General features: G+C 38.0%; 1 protein-coding gene across 1 annotated transcript in view; it reads right to left on the bottom strand.

The window, feature by feature from the left end:
* Positions 1 to 12,371, bottom strand: part of TOP2A (DNA topoisomerase II alpha) — a 30,702-nt gene continuing 18,331 nt past the window's right edge. The window contains exons 22-34 of the mRNA XM_079797147.1: positions 12,091 to 12,225; positions 11,754 to 11,954; positions 11,383 to 11,578; positions 8,370 to 8,461; positions 8,110 to 8,268; positions 7,900 to 7,983; positions 6,858 to 7,040; positions 5,590 to 5,680; positions 3,128 to 3,280; positions 2,766 to 2,886; positions 2,611 to 2,654; positions 1,687 to 1,886; positions 1 to 1,111 (exon numbers count right to left, since the gene is read on the bottom strand). Coding sequence (XP_079653273.1) covers positions 986 to 1,111; positions 1,687 to 1,886; positions 2,611 to 2,654; positions 2,766 to 2,886; positions 3,128 to 3,280; positions 5,590 to 5,680; positions 6,858 to 7,040; positions 7,900 to 7,983; positions 8,110 to 8,268; positions 8,370 to 8,461; positions 11,383 to 11,578; positions 11,754 to 11,954; positions 12,091 to 12,225 — 1,785 coding nt within the window. The 3' untranslated portion in view covers positions 1 to 985. The remainder of the gene's footprint in view (positions 1,112 to 1,686; positions 1,887 to 2,610; positions 2,655 to 2,765; positions 2,887 to 3,127; positions 3,281 to 5,589; positions 5,681 to 6,857; positions 7,041 to 7,899; positions 7,984 to 8,109; positions 8,269 to 8,369; positions 8,462 to 11,382; positions 11,579 to 11,753; positions 11,955 to 12,090; positions 12,226 to 12,371) is intronic.

Here is a 12,371-nt window from a genome sequence, read left to right as displayed (position 1 = left end):
AAAAGGACAATCAATGGGTTGCAATGTTTAGAATGTTTTATTGTACAAAATTGTTGGAATTAAGCTAAATAGAAATACATAGTAAATATTTACAAGAACATTGATAACACCACTGAAGTCACACACACGTAAAAGGCAGAAAGATCTTAAAAAGTTTGCAAGTTGAAAATTATAGATATTTCCTAAATGGATATAACAACTCATTTCATTGCTGAGTATGGCATCAATAAAATATGTAAGATCTTTGAGTAAATGTTGATCTCACTCTTCTGCCATCCAGCACTCTATAGAAATTTGTTTTTGTGAAATTCAGACTCAGAGGCAGCAAGAAAAGTCAAAAGTTGAGATAGTCACATAACTTATGGTATAATTTCCTTCATCCTATTATCTGTGTTGAGGTTAAACAGCCAGGGTGTTTTCCTTTAGCTTCTGCTGATATTCTGAAGAATATGAAGCATTTAAACAACTTATTACTTAAACAAAAATTCAAAAAAGGCTGAGTGGGGTGTATATTTTGTACTAGAACTACAAAATTCTATCTGATGGAAAATTACCTATACAACAAAAACAGAGAATTAATCATGCTTTATCTCATATTTATGAAAGTAGGAAAGGAGGTACAGTAGACAGACACTTTTATATCAAAGTGCTCCAATTCTAGCTTAATGTATGGACAATAAACTACATTATGCTGAAGTGACTACTACATAACTATCTCTAGAGTTCAGAAGTAAAATCAGATTTTAAAGACAAGAGAAAAAACAGACTAAAAACATAGACAAAGCAGAGAAGAAAACAATGCCCATGAGATGGATCACCCTTTAGATGTTGTTATAAAGAGATAAGGGACATTGCAGTCTACACACTTCACTTTGATGATTCCAGATTAAAACTAGCTTCCCCAAACTAAATTCACAGGGGAGGAAACAAACAAACAAAGATTGAGGTAACTTTAAATCATTACTTAAGATAGTCACCTCACATTTTAAAACAGATCTTCATCTGATTCTTCGAGGTACTTAATAGGTTTCTTTGTCCGTCCAGATTTTACCCGAGGAGCCACAGCTGAGTCCAAGTCCAGATGGAAGTCATCACTCTCCCCCTTGGATTTCTAAGAGAAAAGACAAAGTAATTTGCACGTGTTAACCTGAGAGCAGAATTTCAATGTAAAAAATATGTAATCTAAGTCTGAGACAAGTCTCTCATGGACTAAGAGGTATGTATCTTTATTACTAAAGTAAATACAGTAAAAGCTAATGAATTGGGATTTAAATTTTCTTACAAATGTGCTAAATTACTAAGAGCAAAGCTTGGTTATGTTTTAAAATACCTATAGCAGCCCTAACCAGTTTAGCTCAGTGGACAGTGTTGGCTTGTGGCCCAAAGGGTCTCGGGTTTGATTCCGTTCAAGGGCACGTACTTCGGTTGCAGCCTCCTCCTCAACCCGGGCCCTGGTCAGGGCTCGTGCAGGAGGCAACCAATTGATATGTTTCTCTCACATCGATATTTCTCTCTGTCTTTCCCCTTCTCTTCCACTCTCTCTAAAAACCCATGGAAAAATATCCTTGGGTGAGGATTAACACACACACACACACACACACACACACACACACACACACACCCCACACAACCAAAAAAACCTCAAAATCCACCTACAGCAAAGAACCAGTTAGGATAAGCACCCACCTTGCTTGTGACTGCTTTAGAAATCATTTTCTCAAAATTAGAGTCGGAATCATCAGAAGTGGATGGCTTCCTTTTGCGGCGGATCTTGGTTTTGGGCGGATCAGGCTTTTGAGGGACATCAGAAGTCAAGCTTGGATCCTTTTTGGTTCCTTTTGGTGCAGCCCTTTTTTTGGCACCTGTAGTGGAGGTGGAGGACTGACCTGCAAGTCAACACAAGCATTCATCATGGCCACGCTCAGATGAATTGTTCTCACTGTGAACTTTCTTTAGCAACCTGTTGACGGCTTATATTTAACACAGGAAAAAGACAATCTAATAGAGCTGAAAATATATTAGAGAATCAGTGTTCTTAAGCATCGATTTAAAAAATAAGTATATGTTTTATCTTAAACACTTGCAAACTGTGTATAAATCCTGTCCCGGTCATAGCAATGAGCTAGATAATGTCTGGCATTTTGAGAAACATGCTAATCTTACACCTTTTGACCACCATTTGTTATTATAAACATCTAAAGATTAGATTTGCTTTCATTTGGAATTTAATTTCAATATCAATAGGGATAAAAAAATTAAGATTGACTTGTGGCGACTAATATTAGTTAATCCCAATATTATTAACACATCTATAAGACTTAGGCTTACTTTTTGCCATTGTCTTCTTTACTGTCACGTGACCTCCTGGTTCATAGGTCAACTTTCAACCACTGAGGCACGCCAGCTGGGCAGCACATTATACTTTTAGCACATTAAGTGTAGAACATCTATTTGCAAAATTAAACCTAATGAACAACATCAATGTAATGCTAACGAGAACCCCCTTTTATTTTCAAAGGCAGGACTTGGCTAATGTAGTCTGCATTAGAACCCAGGTGGGTCTGAGCACCCAGGAAAGCAGACGGCTCACCCTTTTTACTTAATACACACCTGATGTGGTGCTCTTCTGTGGCTTCAGTTCTTTGTTCGTATGTCTAGAAGAAAAAAATTACATCCTGAGAACCAATTCTAAGTGTGTCAAATAACAGAGAATTCATCATCAGCTATTAATCATGATAAAAACCCATATTAGAAAAGATACTTACTTTGGGGAAGTTTTGGTCTTAACTGGACTATCTGATGGGACAAAATCTTCATCTTCACTTTTTTTATCAGTATCTGAGAAATCTTCATCTGAATCCAAATCCACTGTGAATTTGGCTTTTGCTATTAAAAACATACATATACAAAGAATCAAAGAAGGTAACAGATTATTTGATCCACAGATTGATACAACATTTTATGAAGATTTAAGCTTCAGTTTAATTTCCTAAAAGATGTTTTAGTTTAAAAATGTTTTAATATAATTACTGCTCTAAGATAGAACAATTTCTGGGATTAAGTGCCCTGAAATATACTGGCCATTAAAATCTCTTAGTGTATCTACATATTCATCAGTTTTTCTTACTTGCTGCTCTTCGTGGCTCTATTTCTCGTGGAGGGACATCAAAATCACTTTCATTACCGCTCATATCTGATTCCGAATCAGACCAGGGGTTTCTCTTCTTTCCTTTTTGGATTGGTTTAAATGGCAATGTAGTTTGTTTCTTTGCCTTGTTACCTAGAAGGGAGATTAACCAACTTTACATATTCTTAGACCCACTTTTCTCTATCATTCATCCTTCAAATATTTCTTGAGCTCTGTTCTAGTGAACAGAAACAGAAGTTTCTTCTCATGGAGCATACAGCTTGGTCAATGAACCCCATAATACGTGTTGCAGAAAACAGATGGTGGCGTAGGTGAGTCACCTGTACTCTCAGCCTCCCACAGCACATCAAAATACAGAACAACTATCATTCAGAACCGCCTAAAAGGGGGCTGAATGGAAGTCCTACAACTAGAGAAGTAAAGAAGAAAGCATACTGAGACTGGTAGGAGGGGCAGAGGCGCTGAACGGGCTGGACTGCCACCCACATGTGCTGCTTTTTTAATAGGGAGGGAGCCCTGGCTGGTGTGGCTCAGTGGATAGAGCCTCGGCCTGCGGACTCAAGGGTCCCAGGTTCGATTCCCAGTCAGGGCACATGCCCAGGTTGCAGGCCCCATCCCCAGTGCGGGGCGTGCAGGAGGCAGCCGATCCATGACTTTCTCTCATCATTGATGTTTCTCTCTCTCTCTCCCCTTCTCCCTTGCTCTCTGAAATTAATAAAAATATATTAAAAAAAAATAGGGAGGGAGACGGTCTCTGTGGTGGCTGCCTGTGAGGAGCAAGGGGTCCCAGCCACATACCAGGCCCCCCATCCTTCCCCCCCAGCCCCATACCAGGCCCCCTCCTCCCCCCCAGCCCAGGCTCCCAGAGCTGGGAAAAGAAGTCCCCATAACTACAGGCTGTAAAACCCAGCAGGGATTGGGGCTCAGTGACATGGAGACTGCTGGAGACTCATGTGTTCCTTTTAAAGGGCTGGTGCGGGAACTGAACTGAATGTCCTGCTTACTCTGAGCTCCAGCGTCAGGATGAGGCTCTGGGAGACCCAGGCACATAAGGGGCGGAACTGGATTATCTGGCATCGGGGCAGGAACTTGGGGGCAGCTTTCTCCCAGACCTGGGTTCTCACAGGGGTTCCTGTGCTGGGACCTCCCAGTTGCAGGGCTGACTTGTAGCCTTATCTGTTGGCTCCGCCCCGGTTATTCCCCGAGACCCTGCCCCATCTATTTTGCAACCCCACCAACCTCTTTGCAGCAGCTTGTCCTTGCTCAGGCTTCAGACTTTGCTAAAATATCTCAAACAAGCTGCAGCTGGGCTTAGCAATAAAAGACCCAAGACCCTGCTGGAGCATGAGCCTAACTTGCTTCATAGCTGCACCTTGCCTGGGCACCTGCAAACCCAATAGAAATAGCTCCTGCAGGGTGGCCCCAGGCAGTGGATGATTTTGCACCTCCCTGGAGGCCCTAGAGCCAATGCTCCCAGTGGACATCTTCAGACCATAGCAGATTATATCTGTACACATCCATTAGCAACACACTCATGGGGCAGGCTCAGTGAGCACCAAAGCCCCACTGAAGCAAGTCCTGCTCCATAGGGGTGTTTCTGCACAGCAGCTCTCCCACTGTAGCCGTAGCTGGTCCTCACAGCCAGTTTGGCCTGGAGGTCAATTCCTCCCAAAGAAACAATCCAAATTCCTATCAACTGATGAACAGAACAAAATATAGTGTCTCTACAGTGAAATATTATTTGGCAATAAAAATGAAGGAAGTATTGATACATGTTTACTACATGGATGACCCTGGAAAACATTATGCTAAGTGAAAGAAACCAGACACAAAAGACCACATATTATATGATTTCTATTTATATGAAACATCTGGAATAGGTAAATCTAGAGATAGAATTAGATTAGTGGTTGCCTAGGGGGAGGAGGAGTTGGGAGGAAATAGGGAGTGACTTCAATGGGTACAGTGTTTCTTTTGGGGGGCAAGAAATGGTTCTAAAACTTTGGAGAATACCAGAACCATTAATCGGTCCACTTTAAAGTGTGAATTTGGTATGTCAATATCTCACTGAGGAAGTTAAACAAAGTAGATACTCAATAAAGGCATTAATCTTAAACTCTAGGGATAATACAAACATGACTAAGATGTGGTCACTGTACTCAAGCTTTTAACTGGCTAGAAGGAGAAATCTAATTAACTGAGTTTGTTTTCTTTGGATCCCAACTGAGGAATCCAAGTTGCCAAATTAAGAAATATTTTATTACAAAATGATCTCTACTCAAATCAAATCCCAAAAACAATGTTAGTGAGGTTCAAACTACTTCAGATGTAGCTCTCCTTCATGTTATGCACTAAGAATTTATTGAATATCTATGTGGAATGTGCTAGGTAACAAACACAATTTTATCTCAACTTGACCATTTCCTTAAAATGTTTAATACCTGGTTCTCTTTTCTGTTTCTTCTCTAATCTTTGTCTTAGGCTTCCTGTTTCCACACTGTCCTCTTGAGGGCTTCCTTCAGTATTTTCATTCTAAAGGACAGCAAGATGAGAATGGTCAAGCTCTGCCAAATTTTATTACAGTAAAACCTCGATATAACAGATATATTCGGGAGAGGGGGGTGCCCGTTAAAGCTGAAAGTCCATTATATAACAAAGTAGGTTTTCTGAATGTGCATATTTAAAATTTGACAAATTAGTGAATTTATCTGTTTTCACTTATGTAGACACGTTTGTATAGTTAGAAGTTTAATGTCACAGAAAAATTTATATATTGAATAGATCTAATAAATGTGTGCATTCACCAGTCACTTCGAGTAAACAAGTGCACACTGCTGGGGCATGCCTTAGTACATGTCAGAACATTGACTTAGCATGTATTAAAACTACTGCAGAAAGTCACGCCACTGACAAGAGAACCAATTACCTTGTACAAATGCAGTGCGAATACGTGCTAATCATTCATTGGATATTGTTTATGAGCAGAGACACTTTGATTTAAATATGTAGAGTATAGTTATGGAAATGTAATCTTTATTTATGTTGGCAAAATCACTAGTGTTTTTTCCAACATATATCCTATTCCCTAAAATTTGTTAAAAATAACAATGAATAACAAAAAATATAACTTGTTAACTTAAATTATAAGTAAATCTTGGTTAAAAACATTTAAAAGTTAATAAGGTGTTAATTTTCATATATGACATACAGACTAGATATTTTGTCCATTTTGAGGTCTGCAAAAATCAAGGGTTTACTGTACTTGGAATAATATAAGGTCAAGTATACAAATCTATATCAGGTCAAAGAGTGATTTTCTTTGGGTCTGATTAAGAACTCTGAATAAAGGTACAAGTATGACTTTTTCAAGGTATTTAAACATTAAAAAAATCAGGCTCATTAGAAAGGAATGTTATACCCTGGCCGGACAGCTCAGTTGCTAAAGTGTCATTCTGATATGCCAAGGTTGTGGGTTCAATCCTTGGTCAGGGTACATGAAAGAATCAATCAATGAATGCATAAATAAGTGGAACAAATCAATGTTTCTCTCTCTCTCAAATCAACCAATAATTTCTTTTTTTAAAAAAGGAATGTTATGACTAGATATAGGGTAATTCCAAACTATGGGAGTAGAAAACTCATAATTTGTTCAATTTTAAGTGAAAATAAGTTTAAAGTGTTTTATGTATAATGTTTTCAAGAGTATTACCTTAATTTTCCTTTTAATTTTCTTTTCTGCCTCTGCTTTCATCTCTGTGGTCACCCGGGGGACGACTCTTTTTCCACTTGGGGAAGGCAAAACTTCAGCCATTTGTGTTTTTTTCCCTTTTCCTTTCCCCCCTTTCCCAGGAAGTCCTACTTGTTCATCTTGTTTTTCCTTGGCTTCAACAGCCTAAAAAAGGGATAGAAGAAAGCAAGTTTATAAGCTAAAAAAGGCATTATAACATTTTTATTACTTTATAGGGATAGCATAAAAGGCAACAATTAAATGGGTTTCAACTAGTTATATCTTAAAATAAATTTGTGACAACCTGTTCCATAGCTAAGGATACCACTACAACAGTGAAAATATAATCAAGACACACTTTGAACAGTGTGGGGATAGAAGACTGGGTGCGACTCTTGATTTTACCTCTGAATTTTTCTGAGGATAAAAAGAGCAAAGTACGTTAGGGATAAAATTTGTAAACTCAAATAAAAAATAAGGATGTAATTCTAGTAATGTATACTTATCCAATCAACTGATTATAAGCTGCACATCATACTGAATGCAATAATATAAATTTGCATGGTAATCCTTTTAGCTTCATTTATGAAATGCTTTTTCTTATGTCAAAATGTAGGAAAACCAAATAGTGAAATTAACAGGATCTTCAAAACTACTAATTAGCTAGCCCTGAAGATAAACTGTTCTGTCCTTTTAGGTTGATTTGGAGGACTGGGTTGGGTTGGTCTTCTTTCACATTTAAATTCTTATCTTCTTAGTCCCATTAGGTCAAAAATCAACTCTTGCCCTCCTTTCCTTTTTCTCTTTGTCCAGAAACTTCCAGGTTAGTATGTCCCCTGCATCACTTACTTTATTCTAACTAGTTTAAAACAGTTTATTCCTTTATGTATTATCCTGGAATATTTCCTTTTGCCTCCATATTCTTTCTACTGCCAATTGTGAAATTTCTTGATAAAGAGGTGTATTGATAGAATTTATTATTTCATTAGTAAAAATTCTAAAATGGACATTATAAGCTACACACCTCCAGCTCTTCAATAAAAGCAGCCAAGTCTTCTTTCCACAAATCTGATGGACTCTTTCTCTTTAATGTTTCCAGCTCTTGTTCCTTCATAAGATAGTCAGCAAATTAAGAGTTAATTTATATGCATAAACAGCATTTTCATGAAGCACACTAGTTTTTACTTTCACGGTTAGAACATAACTAAGCAAAATGTACCATCCATCAACTTACCTTTTCATTTCTTTGTTTACACAGTTCATCTTTCTTTTCTTTCGTTAGGTACCACAGAGGCATATCAAGAAGGTAGTTGAAAGTTGGTCCAGTTGCAGAGTCACTTTTCTCAGTTTCCTTTTCATTGTCACTCTCTTCATTTTCTTCTTCTTCTGTAACCTATGGGAAGAATTAAAATGTAGTTTTAATAGGAAATGTGAAACACAGACACTAGATTATACAGTCCTAATAATATAGAAAAATGTTAACCAAGAAATTACCTTTTGCTGGGCTTCTTTCCAAGCCTTCACAGGATCCGAATCATATCCTCTCTGAATCAAAACTTTAATTAATTCTTTTTTGGGCTTATTTTCTATTTACAAAAATATAAACAGAGGTAATAGTTGGTTTTGAGTAATATTTTAGGAAAGTAATAAGATTTTACCATAGTAATTCAAAAGATTAGAACTGGAAACTAGTAAGCTGTTTTTATCCTGCATAAATTTGTACATTCTGATATATACAGCTGACCCTTGAACAATGTGGGGATTAGGGGTACCAACCTCCTAAATAGTTGAAAATCTCCATATAATTTGATTCCCCTATTACTTAATTACTAATAGTCTACTGTTGACTGGAAGCCTTACCAATAACATCAACAGTCGGTTAACACATATTTTCTGTGTTATATGTATTCTTACAATAAAGCTAGAGAAGAGAAAATATTAAGAAAATCACAAGGTTCATTTGTTTTTTTCAAATTGTCACAAACCTTCCAGAATTTTCCAAAATATTAAAAAAATTAGTTTACCTACACAGTTCAAATTTGTGTGAGTCACCCTGGCCAGGTGGCTCAGTTGGTTTGAGCTTCATCCTGTACACCAAAAAGGTTGTGGGTTTGATCCCCGGTCAGGCGTGTATGGGAGGCAACCTATGGATATTTCCCTCTCAAATTAATGTTTCTCTCTCTCCTCCTCTCGCTCTAAAAAATCAATAAAAATGTATCCTTGGGTGAGGGTTAAAAAAAAAAAAAAGACACAAAAAAAATCCCATGTTATTCAAGGGTCAGCTAAAGTTAAGTATTCTCCTTAAAACCAGTACCTTTTTCATTTCATGGCACACATAAACTAAATACTAAAATTCTACTGCACATAAAAAAATTTTTTGCTGATCTAACAAAAAAAATAGGTGTAATGTTAATTCATTCACACCGGACAGCTATTGTTGTGTTGGCTGCTGTCATTTTTTAATTTGACAATCGAAGGGAAAATGGTCAGTGCCCCTGACTAAATAGTCAGATATTGCATATTTAAAAATTCTTGCAGCACACCAGTTGAAAATCGCTGCCCTAAAATACTGACAAATGTAAATTACCACAAGAGGGCAGTCAAATCATGAGGTTATGATCTAATCATAACTCTTAACAAAAGATAATCCAAATATTTATTTTTGGTCTCTACCTCAATTATGGACCCTGGTTTTTAAAAACTTCATTATCTGATCAGGCAAGTTTTTAGTGCCACCATCCAAATATTGATTTTTCCTTGTTGCATATGTTCCCCTTTTCTTACCAAAAAAAAGAAAAAAATTTTCTTTTTTAGTTTACTGATTTGAAAGAGAAACATTGATCTGTGCTCCACCTATCCATGCATTCACTGGTTGATTCTTGTATGTGCCTTGACTGGAGCTCAAACCTGCCACCGTGGCATATCAGGATGACACTCTAACCACCTGAGCTACCTAGCCAGGGCTCATTCCCCTTTCCTATAGAACCTCTCTTCCAATGTTTACAGTAGTCAATATAACCTTTACTTTTTGTTTTTCTTTGAATCATGTCTAATATTACTTATTTTAGCCTTGTTTTAAGCAATAATAGCTGTGAAATTAAGGGGCTGATATACTAGTGTTATTTTTTAAAATATTCATGAAATCGAAGATGTAACAAATTAAACATTTTTGTGTACCACCAGAAAAATTTCCTGTAATCACTAGGAACTCATGTTGTCATGTTTTGGGGATTTGCTACTATAACCTAGTAGCATGAGTTAGTTGCCCAGCTTTCCTAGTTAACCTTGGTCAGAACTAAGCTATCTCTTTTCACCCCCCCCCCCCCCCGCCTTTTTTTTTTTTGTGTGTGAGGTATTACGAATTTATTTGATCATCCGCACACCAGGTGGCTGAGCCTGGATGGCTCCAGCCCACCTTCCTTTTATTTCAAGCTTCTTGGTCAATGAAACCCCCCAACCCCCGCTTCAATTTTTTTTTTTAATTGAGAGAGGAACGGAGAGAACTGATCCATTGCCTCCTGCATGTGCCCCGACCAGGGGTGGACCCTGCAGCCTGGGTATGTGCCCCAAATCTGTAGGGGCCGATGCTCCAACTGAGCCTCACCAGCCAGAGCTAGAATGTCTTTGAAAAATCCCTAAGACACGACTTTTCAGGCTTAAGTACACAATTTACTTATAATAGAAGCCATTTATAATCTTACTTCAAAAGCCCTTTATCCTATACTAGAGGCCCGATGCACGAAATACGTGCAAGAGTAGGACTTCCTTCCCCCGGCTGCTGGCACCAGCTTCCCTCACAGCCTGGGCTTCGTCCAGAAGATCATCTGGAAGGACGTCTGGTCAAATTAGCATATTACTTTTATTATTATAGATAATAAAAGCCTAATATGCAAATCAACCAAATGGCAGAACAAATGGTTGCTATGATGTGCACTGACCACCAGGGGGCAGATGCTCAACACAGGAGCTGCCCCCTGGTGGTCAGTGCATTCCCACAGGGGGAGCACTGCTCAGCCAGAAGCCAGGCTCACAGCTGGCGAGCGCAGTGGTGGTGGCAGGAGCCTCTCCCACCTCCACGGCAGTGCTAAGGAGCAGCGAGCAGGCAGGCAGTAAGAAGCGAGGGGTCCCAGACTGTAAGAGGGATGTCTGACTGCTGGGCTGAGGAAACCTCCCCTGCCCCCAAGTGCATGAATTTCGTGCACCGGGCCTCTAGTTTTCTATAAGACTTTTCTCTTGATCAATTAGTTTACATAGGAACCTCTTCTAGCTCTTTTCTGTCTAAATGTCAACTAAATCTTGATTTCTCAAGATGTTCAATATAGTAAAAACTATGTCTTTCAAACTGTAAGACACCTAATTAAGTATTTCAAAGAAATGCTCATTTAAGTAGCCAGCCAACTAAATGGATTTTGCCCTCCCTCCCCACCATTACTCTCTCCAAAAATGTTTAAAGGAAGTTTGGCACAATTGTAGTTTAGTACAGACAGTTATTATCCCAAAAACATACCAATGATTATTTTGCCATCTATTTTCTCTAAGATAAAGCGGGCCTGATTGTTCAGTTTAGCAGATTCAGCGCCAAGCATTCCTAGAAGCCATTCTTTTCTTAATCCATAATATTTAAGCCTGAGTTCATAGAAGTCTCTTAGAATATCAAGCACTGTTTCATATTTCTTTAAACAGCCTACGTGGTCAAAAAGCACCTGGAAAAAAAAAAAGCGTATAGTCAAGAACAGCTAAATTGGCTAAACTTTAATGGTTTTAGAGAAATGACTTTATTCTTTCAAAATATAAAAGTAGACTATGATTTCCTTTTAAAATTGATATTATCTTCTTAGTATAAATTGTAAACATATGGATCTATCTCATAAGACATACCATAGAGTTGCATGTGAGACTAGTTTGGAGTTTGAAGACTTTGTGTAGTCCAACTCTCTCAGCCTCAGCCAGTTTTTCTTCAGTCATCTTCACAACAAACTTCACAGTGGTATCTGTATGGTATTCCCTATAATCTGTTATGAGAGGCGGCGTCTTCTCAGTGCCATTCAGCATGGGTTCTAGCACCTGTTCTTTGTATGTCTAAAGAAATAATCCTTTTGTAAGTATCTGAAACACCAGCTCCTGAATAGTTAACAAGCATTACAAAAAGTGTTTTGGCTGATCACACACACACACACACACACACACACACACACACACCTCCCCCATTACTTACCTGGGTCCATGTTCTGATGGGAAGCTCTGAGATTTCAATGGTTGTGGAATTAAGAATAGCCACTTCACCACTAATCACATATTGATTTGGAGCCAGCTCTTCAATAGTACCCTTGAAGTTCTTATAACTTGGAAGCTAAATTGGTATTTAAAAAAAGAATGTTTTCTAAATGTGACACTAAAAACACAAATCACAATAGCATAAAACAATAAATCTAACATTTCAGTGTGAAATAAATTGTATACTTATAGCCTCTTTAATCATATAGTCTATTGAGTTGA

This window comes from Cnephaeus nilssonii (assembly GCF_951640355.1).
Source record: "Cnephaeus nilssonii genome assembly, chromosome: 19".
NCBI lineage: Eukaryota > Metazoa > Chordata > Mammalia > Chiroptera > Vespertilionidae > Cnephaeus > Cnephaeus nilssonii.
The sequence above is the reverse complement of the archived record's forward strand: the minus strand, read 5'-3'. Positions and strand labels throughout refer to the sequence as shown.